Source organism: Carcharodon carcharias, chromosome 1 (genome assembly GCF_017639515.1).
Source record: "Carcharodon carcharias isolate sCarCar2 chromosome 1, sCarCar2.pri, whole genome shotgun sequence".
Classification (NCBI taxonomy): Eukaryota; Metazoa; Chordata; class Chondrichthyes; order Lamniformes; family Lamnidae; genus Carcharodon; species Carcharodon carcharias.
The window spans coordinates 68,549,070-68,573,588 of NC_054467.1; the positions used below are offsets into that span (position 1 = coordinate 68,549,070).

Below are 24,519 nucleotides of genomic sequence, written 5' to 3' on the forward strand. Positions count from 1 at the left end.
AAAGGCTTTTCAAACAGCTCCCTCCATTCCCACTCACTCCACCTGACTAAACTTGTTCCTGCATTAAGCAACTTTTCCTTCAACTCTATTCACATTCTTCAAACCAAATATGTCAGTATAAGAATCTTGATAGGTCTGAACTGTTTGTCTGCCTTTTTCGTAAGGTATTGGGAACTTCAAATCAACTTCTAATTTCCACGCTCCCTTATCTTCACATGGGCTGCCTCAGACTTCCTTCCTCAATTTCCACTTCTGGGAATCAATTTTCCACTAAAATCTACTCTAAGTTCACAGAGTCTTATAGGTACACTCAGTACATTTTCTGCCTTCATGCTTCCTAAAGGTTTTATTCCATTCTCCCAGTTTCTTCAAAGCATCTGATGATGCTGACATCTACAATTTTTTTTTCATTCATTCACAGGATGTGGGCATCACAAGGTAGCCCAGCATTAATTGCCCATCCCTAACTACCCAAGAGAAGGTGGTGGTAAGCTGCCTCTTGAACCATTGCAGTCCAGTTGATGTAGGTACACTCACAATGCTGTTAGGGAGGGGGGTCCAGGATTTTGGCCCAGCGACAGTGAAGGAACAGTGATATATTTCCAAGTCAGGATGGTGAGTGGCTTGGAGGAAAAATTCCAGGTGGTTGTGTCCCCATGTGTCTGCTGTCCTTGTCCTTCTAGATGATAATGGTCGTGGATTTTGAGGGTGCTGTCAAGGAGCCTTGGTGAGTTCCTGCCATGCATCTTGTGGATGGTACATACTGCTGCCACTGTGCATCTGTAGTGGAGGCAGAGTGTGTTTGTGGATGGGGTGCCAATCAAGTGGGCTGTTTTGTCCTGGATGGTGTCAAGCTCCTTGAGTGTTGTGGGAGCTGCACTCATCCAGGCAAGTGGAGGGTATTCCATCATGCTCCTGACTTGTGCCTTGTAGATGGTGGACAGGTTTTGGGCAGTCAGTCCATCAACCAATATCACTGTCTTCTTTGTTTTTCCTCAGTTAAATAATTCATAAGGCTTTCAATCATGTCAACTTCATTTCATACACTTTCATCTCTTTTGCTCCCTCACAGAACCATGATAAGGTGCCACAACCACTGCCATCTAGAAGGATGAGGGCAGCAGACTCAAGACACTCATCATCCTGACTTGGAAATAAATTGCCGCTCCTTCACTGTCGCTGGGTCAATATCCTGGAACTCCCTCCCTAACAGCACTGCGGGTGTACCTGTACCACATGGACTGCAGCGGTTCAAGAAGGCAGCTCACCACCACCTTCTCAAGAACAACTAGGATGGGCAATAAATGCTGACCCAGCCAGCAATGCCCACATCCCATGAATAAAACATAATTAAATTTAACAAAATTTCATTTTGGTAAGACAAGTGAGCAAAGGAAAAATAAATTAAATGGTACAATTTTAAAGGGAATGCAGGAACAGACAGACCCAGGTGTACATACAAAAATCTTCGAGGGTGGCAGGACAAGTTGAAAAGGCTGTTAAAAATTCATGCAGGATCTCTGGCTTTATGAACAGAGGCACAGATTACAAAAGCAAGTAGTTCTAAAATTTTATATACAAAAGGCTGGTGGAGTATTGTGGTCAATTCTGGACACTACACTTTAGGAAGGACAACAACAACAAATCGTATCTCCATCACACCAGAATGTCCCAAGGTGCTTCACACAAGTGTTATAAAACAAAACATGACACAAGCACTTATAGGAGATAACAGGTCAGAAAGCTAAAAGTTTGGTCATAGAGATAGATTTAAAAGGAGCACATTAAAGGAGGAAAGCTAGGTGGAGAGGCAGAGAGATTTAGGGAGCAAATTCCACAGTGTAGGGCCCAGATAGCTAAAGGCATGGCCACTAGCAGTGGAGTGATTAAGTTCAGGAATACTTGAAGTTAGAAGTTATCTCAGAGGATTGCAGGGCTGCAGGAAATTACGAAGTTAGAGAGCTGCAAGCATGGAGGGATTTGAAAACCAGGATGAGAATTTTAATATCAAGGCATTGCTTAACCAGGAGTCAATGCAGGTCAGCAAGCATAGAGGTGTTTTTTACAATCTTTAGAATGGTCGACCTAAAAGGAGTTGGTATGTTTGGTGACTGCTTTCGTGCCTTCAGAGATAGCATGCTTGGCCAGCTTCCCTGGCAGCATGAGGCAGACAGCACTCTGGATCTCGCTGGCTGAGATGATGTGGTGCTTGTCGTAGTGAATGAGGTGCGAGGTCTCAGGGGCGATGCACTCAAAAATGTCGAAAATGTTCATAACATTCCTGGACTTGGGTGAGAGCCTGGTGGAAGGGTGGACCTGGTTCAACACCCTGCACACCTAAGTGGAATAGCTCTGCTGGTGAAATTTCCTCTACTTCTTGGGTGGCTTCTTGCGAGATACACCGCCCTTAACCGCAGCTGCCACCTCAGGCATCCCACTCAACTTGGGCCAACTCAAATCAGCAGGTAAACGGAATTTAGTGAGAGTTAGGAGATAGGCAGCAGAGCTTTGGATGACTTCAAGTTTATGACGGATAGAACATGCAAGGCTAGCCAGGACTGCTTTGGAATAGGCAGGAGGTAACAAAGGTATGAATGAAGGTTTCAGCAACAAATGAGCTGAGGCAGAGGCAAAGTCAGGAAAAGCTATGGAGGTTGAATTAGGCAGTCTCAGTGTTGGCTCAAATATGTGGTAGCAAAATCATTTTGGAGTTAATTACAAAATCAAAGTTGCAAACATTCCGATTCAGCCTCAGAAAGTTGCCAGAAAAGGGCTGGAATCATTGACTCAGGAACTGAATTTGTAGTGGGGACTGGAGACAACGGCTTCAGTCATAACAACATTTAGATTTCTGCTTGTGCATTATTTCATGTCAGAAAAGCAATCTGACAATTTAGAGACAATAGGGCAGTCGAGGCTAAGGCAACCAAATTGCAAAAGTCAGTGGCAGGCTGGAAGATTGGGAAATTTTTAAAGATCATTAAAGGGTTATTAAAAAAATAATAAAAAGAGCAAAGGTAAATTATGAAAGAAAACTAGTGCAATATGTAAAAACTGATAGCAAAAGCTTCTACAAGTATATCAAAGGAAAGCGAGTAGCTAAAGTGAATGTTGGTTCCTTGGAGGATGAGACTGGGGAATTAATAGTGGGGAACGTAGAAATGGCGGAGATGTTTAATCAATATTTTGCCTCAGGTTTTACGGTGAGGGACACTAGTGCCACCCCAATTGTGACAGGTAATGCAGAGGGTATAGAGAAGGAGAACTTAGAATAATCACCATCACTAGAGAAAAAGTACTGAGCAAACTATTGTGATTAAAGGGTGAAAAGTCCCCAGGACCTGATGGCCTACATCCCAGGGTCTTAAAAGGAAGTGGTAGCAGAGATAGTGGATGCATAGGCTATAATGTTCCAGAATTCCCTGATTGCCGGAAAAGTTCCAGTGGATTGGAAAAATGCTAATATAACGACCTTATTCAAAAAGGGGGGAGGCAGAAAGTCGAAAACTATAGACGAATTAGTTTAACATCTGTCATTGGGAAATTGTTGGAATCCATTATTGAGGAAGTAGTAATGGGGCATTTGGAAAGTCAAAATGCAATCTATCAGAGTCAGCATGGTTTTATGAGGAGAAAATCATGTTTGACTAATCTGCTAGAATTCTTTGAAGATGTGACAAGCAAAGTGGATAATGGGGATCCTGTAGATATAGTATATTTGGACTTCCAGAAGGCCTTTGATAAAGTGCCGCACAAAAGATTTATACGCAAGATAAGATCACAGAGTTAGGGGTAATATATTAGCTTGGATAAGAGGATTGGCTAACCAATAGAAAGCAGAGACTCGGGATAAATGTGTCTTTTTCTGGGCGGCAAGCTGTAACTAGTGGGGTGCCACAGGGTTCGGTCCTTGAGCCCCAACTATTTACAATCTATATTAATGACTTGGATTCAGGGATAGAAGGTACTGTAGCTAAATTTACAGATGACACCAAAATAGGTGGGAAAATAAGATGCAATGAAGAAATAAGAAATTTACAAATGGATATGGACAGGTTAGGTAAATGGGCCAAAATTTGGCAGATGGAGTTTAATGTGGATAAGTGTGAGGTTATCCATTTTGGTCAGAAGAACAAAAAGGCGACTTATTATTTAAATGGAAAGAAACTTCAGAATGCTTCAGTGCAGAGAGATCTGGGTGTCCTTGTGCATGAATCGTGAAAGCTAGTATGCAGGTAATAAGGAAGGCAAATGGAATTTTAGCATTTATTGCTAAAGGAATAGAGTATAAAAATAAGGAAGTGTTGTTGCAACTGTACAAGGCATTGGTGAGACCGCACCTGGGGTACTGTGCACAGTTTTGGTCCCCTTCTTGAGGGGGGATGTAGTTGCATTGGAGGTGGTTCAGAGGAGGTTCACTAGATTGAATCCAGAGATGCGGAGCTTGTCTTATGAGGAGAGATTGAGCAGTTTAGGCCTATACTCGCTAGAGTTTAGAAGGATGAGAGGAGATCTAATTGAGGTATCTAAGATGCTAAAGGGTCCAGACAAAGCAGATGTGGAGCAGATGTTTCCCCTTGTGGGGCATTCTCGAATGACAGGCCATAGTTTTAGGCTAAGGGGTGGCAGATTTAAATCAGAGATGAGGAGGAATTACTTTTCTCAAAGGGTCGTGAATCTGTGGAATTCACTACCTCAGAGTGCAGTAGATGCCGGGAAGCTGAATAGATCTGGGGAGGAGAGAGACAGGTTTTTAATTAGTAACAGGTTGAAAGGTTATGGGGAGAGGGCAGGAAATTGAAGTTGAGGCTGGAATGAGATCAGCCATGATTGTATTGAATGGCAGGGCAGGCTCGAGGGGCTGAATTGCCTACTCCTGCTCCTAGTTCTTATGTTCTTATTATGTTGAGAGGTGGTGGTGGTGAGGAGGCGCATGGTGCCATTGGGACACACATGGAAATCGGTGCTATGTACTGGATATGTCGCCAAGGAGCAGCATATAGCTGAAAAATAGGATGGGGTCAAGGGTAAATTCCTTAGGGAACACCAGAAGTAACAGTATGGGAGCAGAAAGAGAAGCCATTTCAAGTGATTCTCTGGTTACAATTAGATTGATAGGAATAGAACCAGGTGAGTACAGTTCCACCCAGCTGGAAGATGGGGAAAAGGTGTCGGAAAAGGATGGTGGGGTCAACTCTGTCAAAACTGCAGATAGGCTGAGAAGGATAAGAAGGGATGGCTCACTATTGACAAAGCCACACTAGTATATTATTTGTAACTTTGCTAAAGTCCATTTTGGTATCGTGGTGGGTGGTGGAAACCCGACTGGAGGGATTTAAGGACAGAGTCTGGGAAAACGAACAAGGATTTGGAAGGTGATAACACGTTCTAGGACTTTGGAGAGGAAAGGGAGATTGAAGATCGGACGGTAATTTGCAGGGTCAATTTTTTTTGAGAAGGATGATGGTGGAAGATTTCAAGGAAAGGGAGTTAAGTTAGTACCTGAGGAGAAAGAGCGGTAAACAATATCATGACATCTTCAAGGTCTTGGAGAGGGTGCAGAGGACATGTATTAGCCTACTACCAGGGTGAGGAGATTCAGTTACCTGGAGAGCTCACTACCACCTTCTCAAGGTAAACTAGGGATAGACAAAAATGCTGGCTTTGACAATGATATTCATATCCCATGAAGGAATTAAAAATAGCTGGAATTCTTCTCCTTAGAGAATAGAAGGTTAAGGGGAGATTTGAGAGAGGTGTGCAAAATCATGATGGGTTGTGATCAAGTAAATAAGGAAAAACTGCTTTCAAGTGGCAGAAGGGCCGAGTAATCAGAGAGGACAGATTGGTGAAAAAAGCAGAGCTGAGGTGAAGGAAAAACTTTACACAGTGAGCTATGATCTGAAATGCACCGCCTGAAAGGGAAGTGGGGGCTGGTTCAATAATAACTTATTTATTGCAAAACCAAATTTGTTTTGAATGAGTACAAATTAATACAGTTTCACAATTCTTTCCGTGTGCTGTCAAAAGGACACTGCCGCACAGTTGTGATGATTTCAGCAGCCCCATCTTTGGTCTTGGAAGCTGCCTACTCGGACGCTCCAAGTGACATCACGGAGCAACACATTCGAACTGCGCATGCTCAGAGCACTGACAGGAAAGGCAACCTTTTGTTAAATGGTTGGCAACTAAAGGAAGCAAAATATTTGGCCTGAACAATGCACTGCCCATGTCAATAGTAATGCTAAAGTACATTTATGTGAAGAAGTGCTTTCTGATTTCATTCCTAAATGGCACGGTTCCAATTCTACGATTATGCCACCTTGTTTTGCATTCCTGACCACCACAGGAAATAGTTTCTTTGTATCTACTTTATCAACTACTTTTATTTTTTTACTTAAAATCAGTCTCCCAGACTCAAGGAATTACTAGCCAAGCTTGTACTACTTGTCCTCATAATTTAACCCTTTAAGCCCCACTTTCATTCTGGTGATCCTGCAGTGTAACGCTCAAAATTGATTTTAAAATACTACATTTTTAAATTCATTCATATTTGTGCAGGGTCCTTTCTGCTTGCAGTTTTAATTTAAAAAGGTTTAAAAACTGCCTTGCATTAAGTATGGACCCGATGCTTAATGTATAATTGTATTAAAATGTTAAATAGGAATAAGACAATGGCATCCAAATGATGTGGTTTGAAAAGCAACAGGATAAAATACTATTTTGCAAAACCTTTAAATGCTGACTACGACAAATTGTACAGAAAGGGAAATAGTGCAAAAGTGTCAGGAAAGCCACCATGCATTAATGAGTGTGATGTAGCTGTGGGAGGAGTGGATTACAGTGACAAACAGCTTAGCTGCTACAAAGATGGCAGGAAATCTATCAAATGATACAATAAAATTGCAATTGAGTTTCTTTGACTTTTTATAGGAAATTCATAGATCTTGATGTGTAACTCTGCAAGACCTTTCAAATTATTTGACTTCAGTTGCTGCCAGCAATTGGTCTTTTTGATTAGAGATTTGGGGGAAGGAGGAAAGGAAAATGCTATTAAGTGATAGCATTATTGTAACCTTCTAGAGTCGCAATAAGTTGTACAAGCGGTTGTCAGCCATTTACTATGAAACAAAGAAAAATCTAACCCTCTCAAACAAGATATGATTGAACAGGACTTTTTGGAAAAATAGAGGGGTTTGAAGGAAGAAATATACATAATAATTGATGCAAGTTCTAAGGCTAAAGAAAATAACCTATCAGAAAGATGCAATACAACATCCAAGGTAAACATAGAGTTAAATGTTTGAAAATAATCTATTTCTGTTAATTCTGTTTTTGCTTGAAAAAACGAAGTTACACAGCAATGCAAACAAAGCAATTTTAATAAAACCAGATAATGCCCCTACAATTTCAACTCCAATTAACTCAAATAAAAAAACATTTTACAAGTTGAATTCCTTCCAATATTCCCCCTTATATCAGTAATATTTACAAGGCTATGCAAATGGAGTATAGTTACTTTCAGGTCAAAATTACTGCAAATATAGCTACTCTAAATCAAAAAAGAAAGAAATTGTGGAGAAAATAGCTTTGTGTTGTTAATAAAATTGCTTATAACCTCAGCAAAAGATTAAAAAGCACTGGTTCTGCATTAAAAATAACCCAACTTACTTTCATATTATGTGTAGCATAATTAAAGAAACTCTTATTTTGCAGGTTTAAGAAACAAATTGGCTAAGAATAGAGCATAAAGCTGTGAGAATATGAAATATTGTAGAACACGGAACATAAGCCATTCAGCCCCTCAAACCTAATACACCATTCAATAGTTTCATGGCTGATCTGTATCTTAACTTCATGCATTCATCTTGATTCAATATCCCTTGACACCCTTGCCTAGCAAAATCTATCAATCTCAGATGTGAAATTATTTATTTTGCAAGCTCCCAAATGGTTTTCATGAGACACAATTCCACACTTCTACCATAGCATTTGTGTGAAGAAGTGTTTTCTAAATTCTCTCCAAAATGGTCTTGTTCTGATTTTAAGGTTATATCCCTTGTCCTGGAGCTCCCACCTCTAGCTGCAGAAAATGTTTCTATCTATCCTATTAATTTCTTTTAAAGTCTGAACAACCACAATCAAATGTTACTCCTTAACATTATACACTCGAAGGATATGAGCTAATTTAGGTAATCTCTCCTCCTAGTATAACCTTTGGAGCACTTCTGGTTTCTTTGTACAGCAAGTCCAATATGGCCTTTCTGCAGTGTGGTGCCCATAACTGGTGTTCACTCGTGTTCCAAATGTGGTTTTGATTATTTTTGGTTCACGGTTGCTACATTTTGGTGATCTCTGCAAAGGGGCCTCTAAATTTCTTTGGATCTCCACAGTTCCTAGCTCTTCACTGTTTAAAAATAAAATTATCTGTTCTTTTTGGTCTAATATGGAGGACCCAGTCAGACTCACCTGCATTAAAATCCACCTGGCAAGTTTTGGATGCTGTAGTCTCATTCCAATGTAACATTTTATTGCAATTGTACAATTAAACATTGGGTCCATACTTCACACAAGGAAGTTTTTAAACCTTTTTAAAGCTAAAACTATGCAGGTAGAAAGGATGCTGCCCAATCACTTAATCTGTTAATGTCTCTTTGTAATTGCCTTCCAGTCTACACTACTTACTACATAATTGATCTTTGTGTCATCAGCAAACTTGAATATTTGGCTCTTTATGTTGCCAAATCATTAAAAAATATGGTGAATAGTAGAGGTCCCAACACAGATCCTTGAGATGGAACTAATCACTTACAATATGGTAAAAGCAAAATACTATGAATGCTGGAAATCTGAAACAACAAAAATTGCTGGAAAAACTCAGCAGGTCTGACAGCATCTGTGGAGAGGAAGACAGAGTTAACGTTTCGAGTCCATATGACTCAGTTCTGAAATAGTGACAATGGGTAACTATTCTAAGCTTAATTCTTTCCTGCAATATGGCTCTTGGTCCTACATGTTATTTTTTCAATATCAAAAATGCTAACCTGAGTTAGAATAAGAACATTTTTTTTCTTCTTTTTTGGGTCTGAATTTTTGTGCTCATCAGGCTAATGTTACTTGACAATAAGGTAAATTCTGAAGCAGTGATTAGGTGACTTCCCGAGTTATTAATTTATTCACTCAAATGTATTGAAAATGGATGAAATCCTAAAAACAAAGTCATTGGCAAATTTATTTTTATGCTGTGGATGAACTGCTTTAATGTTTTTCTTCAAAAGGTAACAATATTTGTAGGGCAATAGAAAACATGTTCAAAGTGATTACAAAAAGAAACACATGAATGATCCCAGCCTTCTTACAGTTATAGCCCAATATTTGCAAATGGAAATCAATCGTGGCTTTTGTGAAAATATGTTTATTTTAATTTTATATTTCTCTAATTTTCAGCAGATTTCCTTCTCTAAACCCAATTTTCTGGCTAAAAAGGTAGTGCGGCAAATTAGCCATCCACTATAAGGTTCAGAAAAGTTTCAAAGGTTGGATTAAACTTCTTTGCTTTTTTTAAAGACCACACACTTCTTCAGCTTCACCATCCACTCCTGTTTAGTAGGCACACAATCCAAAATGCACTTTTACTGCTCAGTATCTAGGTAAATGGTAGTGAGACCAAGAATCACAACAGGGTATAGCAGGTACTGGAATGTGTCACACAACACCACGTGCTTCTTTACTCTGAAAAGCAAAGTGGATATACACTATCAGACCAAGACTCAGCCTCTCAACCAACAAATGGTTTTACTTAACAAAAACAGTTTAAGAATCATGCACTTTACTATTCATCTTGATACAGGGAAATACACAGAAGTCACACTATGGAAACAGGTCATTTGGCCCAAACAGTCCATGTTGCCATGCATTATTCAAGCATGGAAGCAGTTCTAATCACATTTCATACCAACATAAAATGGTTACAGCCCAGGAGGCCATTCAGCCCATCATGCCTGAATGCCGTGTTTGAATCTGCCTTCAACACACACTCAGACAGGGCATTTGAGATCTTAAACAGTTGTTGCGTAAGAAAGTTATTTTCTCATGTTGCCTTTGGTTTCTTTGCCATTCACCTTAAATCAGTGTCCTCTGGTTCTTGAATCACTGCTAATCAATGATTTACTTGATCCAAAGTCCACATGATTTTTAACATCTATCAAATCTGCTCTCAACATCCTCTTCTGATGAGAACTGCACCAGCTTCCCCAGCCTATCCATATAATTGATGTTCCTCACCCATGGAACCATTCTCAAATTTTTTCTGTACCCTCTCTAGAGCATTCACATCTTCCCAAGTCTGGCACCCAGAATTGGATGCAATACTCCAACATACTAACAATTTTCAGCTGCTTCATCAATGACCTTCCCTCCATCATAAGGTCAGAATTGGGGACGGTTGCTCACGATTGCACAATACTCTGTACTATTCACATTTCCTCAGATACTGAAGCAGTCAGTGTCAACTGTAGCAAGACGTAGACGACATTCAGGCTTGAGCTGATAAATGGTAGGTAATATTCACACCAGACAATTACAAGACAATGACCAACTCTAAAAAAGAGAGAATCTTACCATCTCCTACTGACATTCAATGGCATTACCATTGCTAAATCCCCCACTATCAACATCCTGGGGATTACTGTTGACCAGAAACTGAACTGGGCCAGACATAAATACTGTGGCTATAGGGCACAGACTGGGAATTTTGTGGTGAGCAACTCACCTCCTTACTCCCCAAAGCCTGTCCACCATTCACAGAGCATAAGTCAGCAAATTGATGAAATGCTCTCCACTTGCCTATGAGTGCAGCTCCAACAACATTCAAGAAGCTCAACACCATTCGGAACAAAGCAGCTCGCTTGATTGGCACTTCCTCCACCACCAATGCACAGTGGCAGCAGGGCGTACCATCTAGGAGATGCACTGCAGCAACTCACCAAGGTTCTTTCCTAACCTGCAATCTCTCCCACCTAGAAGGACAGGGGCAGCAGTTACATGGAAACACCACCACAGTTCCCATCCAAGCCATACACCATCCTGACTTGGAACTAAATCATCGTTCCTTCACTGCCGCTGCATCAAAATCCTGAGCAGCACTGTGGGTGTACCTACACCACCTGGACTGCAGTAGTTGAAGAACATGGCTCACCGCCACCTTCCCAAGTGCAATTAGGGATGGATAACAAATGCTGGCCCAGCCAGCAGAATCCACATGCCATGAAAGAACAGAAAAAAGATGAGGCTAAACCAGTGTTTTAAATAGGTTTTCCATAACATCCTTGCTTTTGTACTCCACGCATTTATTTATGAAGCCCAGGATCCCATACACGTTATGAGCCACTTCCTCAACCTGTCCTGCCTCCTTTAACAATATGTGAACAGATACCCCAAGGCCCCACTGTTCTTCATTCCCTTAGAATTAGCTGGCTGGAAAGCTAGAAACAGATTTCCATGATTTCAAAAACAAAAAAAATGTTTTTCATAGAAGTCCATTCCAAAATATTACAAAGTTATAGTGAAACAAAAGCTTAATTTTTCATCATCAATATTAAATGCAAGGCAATCATTGATAATGGCATGTGTTTTCCATGCACTTTGAAATCAACAGCCATACATTGCCATTTAGTACTTTGCACATCCTATTAAAATTCCATAGCAATTTGCAACTTGTGAAACCCACTCCATCCAATCTGTCTGCACTCTGCGCTCATGGTCTTTCCTGAGAAATGGATGTTGACCCCAACCTTCACACACTTTCTAGTCAAAAGGAATCCCAATCTAAAACTTATATGCACATAAAAATGTATATTTAGTCATTATTCATCAACTCCACTGCCGTAGGATAAAACCTCGTTGCTATGAGGCCCCTTTGTATGTTGGCCTCTGCAACTCTTCACCTAAGACGACATAGGTATAAATTCATATCTTATGATGCTGTGGAACAGTGCATTGATTCAGCAACTCACTATATCACTGGCATGCTCTTCAACACATATTCTAACACATAGTACTGTAATCACTTAAGAAGGTGCAGTAATCTTTTGATAGATATGTTCAGCAAATTATTCCGGATTTGGGTACAGAACCATATTTAATTTTCATGTGTTCACCATAAAAAACTGATTATCAAAACATCAAGCAAAAACCTTTAGGGAAAAAGGAACTGGTCTTTGACATTCCATCTTGTGGCAGCTTTACCCAGATTACAAAAAACAGACACAAGTGCAATTCACAAAAACTCAAGTGTATAATTGAAAACTCAGATGTTCAAAGTGGCAGCTGCACAAATTGCTTTTTTCGAAAAATTATAATGAACACAACCCACAGGTCAAAATTAACTGGACTTGCAATATATTCTATAATATACCACTTCTCGTCATCGTCATTTGCAAGTTAACGGCACAAAGATCATGTATGCCCCCTTGTGGGTTAAAAATTAAAAGCAACCAAGCTGTACTTCACCATAGCTAACCTTCCTTGAAGCCTCCAGTAACAAAGCAACATCAAATATAAGGCTATCTAGAAAGAAAATATTTAAGGACTTAGCAATTTTTGATTATGCAGTTCCTCTGAAATTGGTCCACTCAAAGTTTCAAGTTGAAACTCAATTGCTTAAATATTTGTCTTTTTATGCGCTCATAATAAATTACCTTGGATGGCAACATGCATGTCTCAGCTATGGAATTATCACACTGGAAAATAGGCACACAATTAGCTTGTTATCGAGATTCTAATCAAAAAGCTCACCTTTGAATGTGTAATTGAAAGCGTATCCACCCAGACACGCCAGCCACCCCACTCATACTTTATTGCATGATAAAGCAATATCCGGAAGATAGCGTACACCATCTCAGTTATTTTTTGTTCTTCAGAATTCTTAGTGCTGACATAGCAAAGAGATAACATCCACTCTTGCCACACTGAACACTGCAGTAAACTCCTGCAACACAATGATCACAGTTCTGATTATTTGATAATATGAAAATCTGCAAACAAATCTCAAGTACATAAGGGAAATACAGGTCACAGAACAAGTAGAGCACTTAACTATTTAATTCCACGAGAAAGACTGGCTACATTAACTCAGGAAAAAAAGTGCAAGACCATTTTTGAAGGTAATGTCACTCTAGTTTTAAAACACTTTATTGCAATTACAGAAGGAGGAGGTTAAGTGATATAAATGTTTCTGCAAATAAATTCTAAACTTTTAACAAAACACATGCTTTTAACATTTACAAAATATCTATAAAGGATTTAAGCAGCCAGTGTATCTACATCTACAAGTAATCAAGATTCAGATACACATTCCTCAAAAGAAAAAAGGAACAAGATTTTCTTCATTTGCATTTTATTTGTCACAAGTTATATGATTGCATACACAAAGTAGTTTTTTTTAACCCAAATGAGGGGGTAAGGCATATGCTACTTTGCTTTTATCCAGATGAAACGTTGTCAAATGTCACTTAAAATAATAAGCCTCCCCAGACTCCAAAGAATCCATCTGCATTCCACATTGCCATCCATTTAATTCAGAATCAAACTGAAATTCTGCCAGAAAAGTTCTATGCTCAAAGAAAGCTGACAATCAGAACTTTTTTTAAAAACCAAAGTCAATTTGTGATTGTGGTATCTCTCTTTGTTCCTTTCTATGTCTCATTAGGGCATAAACCTACTTATCACAAGAGCAGTGGTATCTGACAAATCTCATGGCAATGTCACCTCCCAGCTAGCCAGGAGAAGGGACACAAGGATCCTCCAAACGAATCCTTTCCTTCCAGGTGTCTTACCGAAGTAGGAAATATTGACAACTCATCAGTGGTTGAGCAGTTAGTTTGAAAACTCAAGACCTGCAGTCCTTCATTCAGTAGCGCTAACAGTGGTGTTGGAATATCTAACACAGTCAAACCAACATCACCAAAATAGATGAAAACCCATCTTTTATCTCCTTCGTTGTTTTTGTGCAAATTGGCTGCCACATTTGTCAACACATCAGATTCAAAAGTACAAGATTGACTATAAAGCACTTATGATGTCCTGTTGTGAAAGGCACTATGAAAAAACTTATTTTTTACTATGCCATTCAAAAAGGCCATTTATGTTACATTTATCAGCCACTTTTGTAAAAATACCAATTTGCTTCTTGATGGCTCTCAGCTAAATGTTTGGACATCTTGAGTGCCATAAAATGCAAAAGCATTGTCTGATAGCAAAGGCCGCATCAGATGATATACTGGATAAGAGTCTTATGAAGACAAAACCAGTTAATGTTTAAAATATTTTAGGTTTCAAATTTAATTAGTCACGTCTCAGTATGCTCCAAAGGAACAAAGGGTCACCAATTCTTTCCTATTGAGCTGTCCCTTAAATTATTTACACTAACTTCATTGCTCTGCAGCAATATTAGAAATCAGGATGTGACAAAATGCAATAAAAATGAGTGGTAGCCACCTTAGTTGGGCATGTGATCAGATGCAAATGCACTTCAATCTACTTAAACACTATCCAAAGTTGTCACTTGGTACTGGCAAGGTTTCTCTCCATAGTCTTCAATCATGGAATTTTCCTGGAGGTGCACAATGAGTGCAGCAATGGTTGCATTAATTTAAAAAGTCCAACAGATTTTCCTTAAATGAGTCTTTCAGGGGCATTGGGGTTAAGGTTTATGGAAGATTATTCCAATCCTTAATTGTTCTTGGGGAAAAAGGAGTTAGCAAAGGATGTACATTGGAGTGTATACAGGTGGAGTTAGCGGTTATGATCTCTTCTAGCTTGGTCATTTTTGAGCTTGATGTGCTGCTCAGAAGTGTTTAATTGTCCATTCAAGATTTTATAGAGGCATGTCAACCTGTTGGTCTTTCTTCAGTTCTGGAGACTGTGTCAGCTGAGCGACATTACCAACTGGGAGGCAAAGGTATCTCGTGAATGATTGTAACGAAGTGAGTAGCCCGGCATCGAACTTTCTCAAGGAGGGTAATGGTTTTAGCAGTAAATGGATCCCAAGCGGCTACCCCGTATTCAAGGTGTGACCTGACTAGTATTAGGTGCAATGTTTCTTCATTGTATTTGAAGAGTGGTAGAAGTTCCTTCTCAGGAACCCAAGCACGTTGGTGCCTTGGAGGCTTCTTGTTGACTTTGTACATTCCACTGTAAATTATTTTGGATGTAGATTTCTTTAGTAACTTCTAGGGGGGAATTATGCATTGTGTAGTTAGGTACTGATAGACAAAGTATTACTGATCTGCATGATGTTGCATTTCTCTATGTTGAATTTTAATTCCAATATATTGGCCCATTTGACGAGATTAGTAGGACAAAACTTGAATATTGCTGAAAAGAGAGATGTTGCAAAACTTTTTCACCTTGCACTCATTGGGACAAACGCAAGAATGCCAAATTACAAATGATCACAACAATTTACACATCAGGAACAAGGGTGCTGATTGGTTGGCAAGTCAACTCCGATAGCCAAGGCATACCATGGAGAAAGCAACAAGGCTTCCCAAGCTCCCAAGTAATTTAAAAAAGGTGCAAGGCTCGAATATTTTCCTTTCATTTGCAGAAATCAGGTCCTCGCATAAAATGTATGTATGTCACTTCCAGCAAGCATATCTGAGCCAGGTTATGAACTCAACTTCAACTGGTTGTTAGTGTTTGTTAGTGTAGCTTTTAGCACACTCAAAATTGTTCAGCAAGTGATGCCCAATCGTGGAAACACACCTAACAGCAGACGTTTTGTTTTGGGTTCCACTGGCACAGGCTGCACTCTATGGTCTGTACTCTGCCTATTATGAACTACCGAAGGAATATAATGCATTGCACAGGTACTGAATTTAAACAAAAACGTTTCTCAATTAAGTGGTGAACAGAAATGTCTTTTTGAACTGACAGCAGCATCCTGGTGGAAAATGCCACTCAGCTAGCCACAGCAGAAGAGCAGCATGAAGCAGCTTTCTTGGCCTGTTGTTCAAAATTTTGAGACGCTTCTGCCTTTCAAGGGTAAGTTGAGATAGATTGGGTACTTGTCAGGACTGAAAATGGCAGCCTTTGGCCCATTTGCAAGTTTGCATGACACACAATTACCAGTGACCTGGTCAGGATAGCCATTATCATTTTTTTAATTCATTTACAGGATGTGAGCATTGTTGGAGAGGCCAGTATTTATTGCCCATCTCTAATGGCCTTTGAAAAGGTGGTGGTGAGCTATCTTCTTGAACAGTTGCAGGCCCTATGGTGTAGGTACACCCACAGCGCTGTAAGGGAGGGGGTTCCAGGATTTTGACCCAGCAACTGTGAAGGAATGGTTTCCAAGTCAGGATTGTGAGTGACTTGGAGGGGCACTTCCAGGTGGTGGTGTCCCCATCTATCTGCTGCCCTTGTACTTCTAGATGGTAGTGGTCATTGGCTTGGAATGTGCTGCCTAAGGAACCTTGCTGAGTTTCTGCAGTGTATCTTGTAGATACACTGTTCATCAGTGGCAGAGGGAGTAAATATTTGTGGAAGGTGTGCCAATCAAACAGGTTGCTTTGTCCTGGTTGGTGTCAAGCTTCTTAAGTTTTCTACGAGCCACTCATGCCTTGTAGATGGTAAACAGGCTTTGAGGAGTCAGGAGCTGAGTTACTCACTGCAAGATTCCTAGCCTCGACCTGCTCTTGTAGCCACAGTATTTACATGGCTAGTCCAGTTCAATTTCTGGTCAATGGTAACCCGCAGGATATTGATAATGGGAAATTCAGCAATAGTAATGCCACTGAATGCCAAGGGGCAATGGTTAGATTCTCTCTTATTGGAGATGGTCATTGCCTGGCACAAATGTTACTTGCCACTTGTCATTCCAAGCCTGGATACTGTCCAGGTCTTGCTGTATTTGAACATGGACTGCTTCAGTATCTGAGGAGTCATGAAAGGTGCTGAGCATTATGATGGATGGAAGGAAGGTCATTGATGAAGTAGCTGAAGATTTTTGGGCCTAGGAAACTACCCTGAACGTCTGCAGTGATGCCCTATAACCAAGATGACTGACCTCCAACAACCACAACTATCTTCCTTTGTGCTGGGTACGACTCCAACCAGCATAGAGTTTTAGCCCTGATTCCCATTGACTCCAGTTTTGCTAGGGCTCCTAGATGCCACCCTGTCAAATGCTGCCTTGATGTCAAGGTCAGTCACTCTCACCTCATCTCTGGTGTTCAACTTTTTTGCCCATGTTTGAACCAAGGCAGTAATGAGGTCAGAGCTAAGTGACCCTGGCAGAATCCAAACTGAGCTTCAGTGAGGTTATCTTCAGTATACATATAGAACCTGACCCCACAACTGCAGACAATGTTGCCAAAGGGCTGTGTGTAGAGATGAGAAAGAGCAGGGGCCAAGGACAGATCCTTACTGAATTCCAGAGGTAACATTATGGAGATGGAAGAAGAAGCCATTTTCGGAGACACTCTGGCAAATATGCAAGAGCAGAACTAAGCAAGGCAATTCCACTGAGCTTGACAACAAAGTAAAGGCAGTGGATGAAGATGGTGCAACTGCCCGTGTTAGGGCTGCAGGAAGTTCAAAGAGGACACAGAGGAATGGTGCAACATGGTCACAGCCGAACAGTGTGAACTGTGACTTGCATTAGGTACATTTTACTGCTGTGGCAGAAACAGAAACTTGATTGGAGAGATTCAACAGGGACTTGAGGGAAAAGTGGGCACAGTAAACAGCATATTGGAAGACAGAATATTTAAGAAATCTATGGAGCAGAACGGAGGCTTGAGATGGAACAGTGGTTTGGAAGGACAGGGTTCAAGGATGTTTTTTTCGGGAACGATGATACAGGTTTTGAAAACAAGAACATTATCAGAGGAGTAGGAACCATTTACAATGTCAGATAGCATGGGGGACAGGAAGGGAAGCTGGGTACACAGATTCTTGGAAATGCTATCAAGATGGGTCTTATGGACAGTTAAGCTCTGGGAGGGTCCTGGGTGGAGATCCAATAGGAACTTCAAGGCAAATGCATGAAGCGCCTTAAGGAAGATTAAGCTTAGTGAGCAAGGGAAGAGGGGGAAAACAACAGAGGCAGCTAATTGATGGTCTCAATGTTAGTGATAAAGAAGTCTGTTACACCTGCATAATATGGCCACAGATTTATAAAACATGGACTCGAATTTTTAAAACAGCAGAATGAAAGGACAATTTACCTTGACCCAAGATGGAGTCCAGGGGGTCAGATGATTTCGTGTGTGCTTTGTGCACACTTGTCTGGACATACTTCTAGGAAGTTAAAATCCAAGTGGCCTCCCCAGGTGTTGATGATTGCCTCTCTCAATTTCAATTGAAGAGACTTAAAGTAACAATGGCCATTAGACATGTTGGCCCCATGAAGGTGGAATTACAAATCATTCAGGAGACTATACACAACTGGAATATTGATGAAGGGTCAAGCATCTTCTATTCTGTGACAAGTTGCTTAGCCATCAACCCATTGTGAGAACAATGGAAACATCAATACTGTTGTCACATGACAGAAACGAGCTCGTGATAGGAAATATATTATTAATCCACAAAGGTAGCCCAGTGAGTCAGTATGGGATGTGAAGATCAGAGGGAAGCCATCTAGTCTTGCAAAAGGAAGGACAATGCCATGGGCAGTGAAATGGGGCTAATTCATTTTACCTGCAAGATTTTATTTTTCACTACAGGGCTTCGACCCCAGCTTAGACTGGAAAAGCCAGAAATCTGCTATTGTTTGGAGTACCATTCTGAGTTCTGCACCAGAAACCTCCTACCTCCATTCTTCCTTTAGTAAACCAAATGAGAATGCTCAGGCCCGCCACGTTTCCAAAATTCCAACAATCTTGAAGGATTGAAGTGACAGTGATTTATCGGGTACTTCTAAAGATAATCACTGTATGCTATCTCTTTTTTCCCCCGCAAACATCTTTTCTTGTGTGTGCGTGCATGCATGCACGTCTTGTGTGTGAGTGAGTGCAGTTGCATTTTACATTTCAGGTGTCGAGAAAAATAAACAATTGTTCCTTCTTTTTATTTAACCTTATAAGAAAACAGATCTTGTGCCGGTTCTTGAAGTCACAGCACTCAAAAGGGGCTTTTTAAAAATTTGTTCATGGGAGCTGAGTGTCGCTGGCAAGGCCAGCACTTATTGTCCATCCCCATTGCCTTGGAGAAGGTGGTGGTGAGCGGCCTTCTTAACCTGCTGCAGGCCATGTGGTGTAGGTACACCCACAGTGCTGTTAGGGAGGAATGGCAATATATTCTCAAGTCAGGATGGTGCGTAGCTTGGAGGGGAACTTCTAGATGGTGGTATTCCCATTTGTCTGCTGCTCTTGTCCTTCAAGATGGTAATGGCCATGGGTTTGGAAAGTGCTGTCTAAGGAGATTTGGTTGAGTTCTTGCAGAGCATCTTGTAGATGGTACACGGTATGTTGGTGGTGGAGGGAGTGAATGTTTGTGGGTGAGCTGCCAATCAAGCGGGCTGCTTTGTCCTGAAAGATGTCAAATTTCTTGAATGTTGTTGGAGTTGCACTCATCCAGGCAAGTGGAGATTATTCAATCACACTCCTGGCTTGTGCTTTGTAGATGGTGGACAGGCTTTGGGGAGTCAGGCATTGAGTTACTTGCCACAGGATTCTTAGCCTCTGACCTGCAATTGTGACCTCAGTATTTATATAATGAGTCCAGTTCATTTTCTGGTCAATGATAACCCCAGAATGTTGATAGTGGGGGATTCAGCAATGGTAATGCCGTTGAACATCAAGGGGCGATGGTTGGATTCTCTCTTGTTGGAGATGGTCATTGCCTGGCACTTGTGGCACGAATGTTACTTGCCACTTCTTTAAAATGCATCTGTTTGCGGTTAGTCGAGAGGTGGAAAAGGGGGGAAATTATCCCACATCTCTCCCCTGTTGAAAACAAGTCCATGACTTCAATTATACGGAATATTTTTAAAATATGAGCTTCTTATTGTTGGTGGTGAGGTACATTGAAGAGAATTCAAAAAGCAGTGACCAGTAATTTGCCTCCTATTTTGTTGTTGTAAAGTTTGACCAAGATATCAACAAGACTTCTTCAGTTAAGTTATGAAGTTATCAGCTATGAAGCAACTTCTCCAGTGAAAAGGTGACAGAGGCAACATAATAAAGGTGAACAGTATAGGTAAAAGTATGCAGGCGATTTAGCTTGGGCGGCAAGGAAGCACAAATTTGAGGATAAAGTTACAAAATTGATAGACTTTCATTAAGGCTAGAGATCAAGAGCAAGAACTCCCCTTCACCCCTCAGCATGTATAAAGCAAGCTAATTTTATTATAATAGATAAGAATAATACTTGTAAAGAAAAGCTAGATTACATGTTCAGGAGATATTATGCATTGGAGATATTAATAAATTAATAACCCTTAATTGCCAAGGGTTAAGTATTTGTAGGCTTGAAGCAGGGAAATCAGTGATTTAAAAAGTTCTGCAACATCCGAGGAAAGAGTACACCTGATGCACCAACATAATTTTATTCTCCAAGCCTTCATAAGCAACCTCACACTTAATTTAACCAATGTCACAATGTCAGAAATCTAAAAGGGCAGAAGTGAATGGGATGGGTGAGAAAATCAAAGCGATTAGTAGAGATTACCAAATTACCTGCCCAAACAAAACCAAACTTAATGTTTTAAGAAGATCATAATGTGGGTGTGATTAATTAGTTCAAATTCAAACACTTGAAATTTAATCAACAGCAAACGCACCTCCTGTTTTCTCGGCTGTTGTTGAAGAGTTTGATCATATCAGATAAGAAAACACGGCGAACCTCCATAGTCTCTAAAAGCTGAGGAGAGTTCCTCAACAGTGTTGCAATCACTTTCAATATTTCTGAAAAAATAGAAATCATAGTATACAAGGTCAAAAGTGATGGTATTTTCAAAGCAATAAGTACTTTAAAAGATGATATACTTAGCAATTGCTATTTTGGCTGATCTGTGACTCCTTGACTGCAAGATATCAAGAAAATTTTACAAAGAATTCACCAAAGTTCACCTTTTAATTAAGCTCATTATACTATGCTATACAATTAAATTTGGACTTAAAGAGTTTGTGCTGCTAATAAAAGTTGCAGCACTGGCTTCGATTGTGGTGGATATTTTTTAAAACTTCAGATGAGATTTTACATCATTATCCTTCAGAACGTGGTCAGCAGAACGTGCTCAGCAGAACGTGCTCCCACTCCGTCGCTGACCTTGAAAGTTTGGGCCTATATGTTAAATGTCCATGAGGCACAGTCAGAACTCGATAAATTTTGGAAAACATTGTTCTATGGAATGACCATCTATCATGACTTTAACAGATCGTATAAAAGGTTGACAAAATTCAAGTTGGGGATCGCTGAAACAGAAGTAGCATTCAAATTACTGAATTGTGCTGAAGTCTCTCATAAAACTAGTTCTAATTGGTGTTTGCGTCTCAGAAGACGACCCTATTGGATGCCTGCTGTCTTAAAAAATTCCTGGAGGAACAGACATTTCCTTCAATCTTCATGAAACAAATAAGACATTCCAAGGTGACACAAAGAATAGAAGGCTCAATGATTGCCAGATTTCAATTTGGCAATCAGTAGCCCAGATAGCGGACTCAAGTGTCTATACAATGGAATGATTAAAGTGAGGATGAAAACACCTTTAGCAGATCTGGTTAATACAGCAGAAGACAAAATTGGAATAAAAATAATGGAAGAATGAATCCCAAGAATGTCCAAGCAGCAGTTAATAGGCCCTCCAGATGTGATTCAAAGCATTATTATGTTTTGAACTGTCCAGAAATGAAGAGGCAGGGCCCTCAAACTGACACATGAAGAAGAGAATTCCAAGGGAGAGGACAAAAATAACAATTAACCCAAATACATTATACTGGACCTGTGATGAATGAGAATATTTCTACTTCAACTGTATGTGGGACAGATTGGCTAAAAATGTTACCTCGATTCCCTAAATAGTGATGGTCAATGCAAGGTTAAGGAACATAAAAGTACTACTTGTTTCAGATTTGCAATGACAACACCTTGAACTCAGTGAAGTTCTAATTCCATGCAAAATAGTTGGAGTAAGCCATTTTACAAGTACTGATGTTATCTTCAGTTAGATCCTAGGCTGTTAAGTAAGCCTTCTATGAAAAAGGCATAAATGATCCTTGAGATGGAGCACAATAAGGTAATTACTTTTGGAAAATCAGCTGATATGCAGTTTATTGAGTCAGGACATTAATGTATTTCCTTAACAAAACCTGATCTTTCTCAGTGTGTTAGATAAGTATTAATGGCAACAGTTGATGTGAATGAGAGAGAAAAAACAATGTCTTTAAGTTACATAGGCAATTTGGTCACCTTACTTATCAAAGGTTAAAAGAACGTAATAAAAAGGCACAGGTGTGGTCACTGGAGTACACAAGGCTGACAGGGAATTATGAAATCTGTAAGAAGTATCTGAGAATGCCACCATGCCCTACCATTGATACATAACATTACTGAAGTAGCTGCCATGGATCTAAATGGCATATGATGATAAAGACACAAACATTTTCATTCTACATTTTCTCAAACTGGTGATTAGATTTAGTCTTTCTGCACTAATACATGGTAAGGACAGAACATTTATGATAAACAAAATCATGTAGAAATGGGTAGAGACTGGACTTGGGACACCAGCAAAGTTTCTGGCTAACAATGGAGGAGAATTTGCCAATAACAAGTTCAGAGACAAATGTGAAAATAATGTATGAAAATCATGTTCATGAATATTGCAGCTACAATTCTTTTCAGCAATGATGATCAATGACATGCTGCGCTTCATTTTCGCTGATCAACCAGGCTGCAAGCTGACAACAACAAAAGCAAAATACTACAGGTGCTGGAAATCAGAAATAAAAGCAGAAAATTCTTATGATGTTCTGATGAAGGGTCATCTCAACCCAAAATGTTACCCCTGTTTCTCTCCACAAATGCTGTCTGACTCACTGAATATTCCTAGCAATTTTTGTTTTTATTGCAAGTTGACAACTGCCCTGGCATGGGCAGCACATGCAAAGAATTCACCCCCGTGGTTGAAGGGGATAGTCATCAATTAGTTTGTGGCTGAAATCCCAAATTGCCTTCTGTTTGGTATGACAGTCTTCCTGTTCTCAAAGGTACTACAATTAGCTCAATCTTTTCTACACATCTGAATTCTATACATGCAGGGAGGCAGGCTTTTAACAAGGCTGAGGTCTCAGAGAAAGCATTGAGCACTAAGGCAACATACAAAACCATCTGAGACAGATTTCAGAAGATTTAAATGTACAATCATAGACAGGGTTGTAGGTAATGGAAAATCCCTCATAAGGTAATAAATAGGCCATGAAGATAAGGCAGTACTCATCAAACATGACAAACAATCTGTTAATTCTCATTATTCAATAGACCTTAATTACAAAATCTCAGGCTCCAAGCAGCTGATAGAAGTAAACAAAGAACCTTGTATCTCAAATGCTCATATGCTTTGTAATGAAGGTCCTGAAAAACAGAATCCCACTATCCAGCCCTTGGTCTACTGTAATGTGAGTGACCATGACTCTCATTACACAGCTATCATATTCACAGACCAATTGTTCAGAATAGATGTTCAGGGGTCATATATTTCACATGGATCTAGTGAATGGAGGGATGCAACAATTGAGAGACTTGCAGGAAAAGCTCCTGGGAAGTTTAAGTATTGAATAAATGCTTAGGATAATGGTCATGAGGTGAGGTCCATGGACTGGCAGAATGGGGTAAAAGAGTGAAGCGTAAGAGATCACAGAGCAAGTAGTGATACTGGTCTAGAAAGCCACTTGTGTGAGAAAACGTTCACGTAGCAGAGAAAGAGCTTCTGTCAATGCAAAAGGGGTATCTCACAGTGGAAGATCTCTCAGTAGTGGTCTCAACGGACATAAAAGTGGAGGCAGAGGCTTGAATAGATTAGACAGTCCTTGCAGGTGAGACTTATAAGGCCAAAGCCAGGCCAATTTCTAGTGGTTTTGAAGTGTAGGTGATACACGTTAAAGTGGACTCTCCCACAGCTGGAAAAGAAATCTCAAAAATCTTTTTAGCTCCTTTGGCCATACATTCACGGGAGTGTAGATCAATTGACATCAAAGCTGTATTTCTGCAGAGTGATACTTTTCAGAAATAAATGTTTCCAGAGTAGCAACAGATGCAGAGGGAAAACAAGGGAAACTAAACATGGCCTGAATGATGCATCTAAGATATGGTATTTTTCAGCAGGATAAGTTTTGAAAATAGGCTGTGTTCAACTAAAAACAGATCCTACAATATTTTATTAGTAATCTCTCAGGCACCTTCATGATGCATGTTGATTTCTTACAGGGTGGTACTGCAGAATTTGAGAATTATGTTCATAAGATTAGAATAAAAATAAAATTGGGAATCAGGCTTGTGGGGCTTTTAAACATA

At 40.0% G+C, this 24,519-nt stretch overlaps 1 protein-coding gene across 2 annotated transcripts in view; it reads right to left on the minus strand.

Moving 5' to 3' along the window:
• Positions 1–24,519, minus strand: part of lrba (LPS responsive beige-like anchor protein) — a 917,803-nt gene that overhangs the window by 752,870 nt on the left and 140,414 nt on the right. For both annotated transcript variants that reach the window (XM_041200623.1, XM_041200530.1), the window contains exons 20-21: positions 20,789–20,912; positions 12,796–12,988 (exon numbers count right to left, since the gene is read on the minus strand). In XM_041200623.1, the coding sequence (XP_041056557.1) occupies positions 12,796–12,988; positions 20,789–20,912 (317 nt within the window). The remainder of the gene's footprint in view (positions 1–12,795; positions 12,989–20,788; positions 20,913–24,519) is intronic.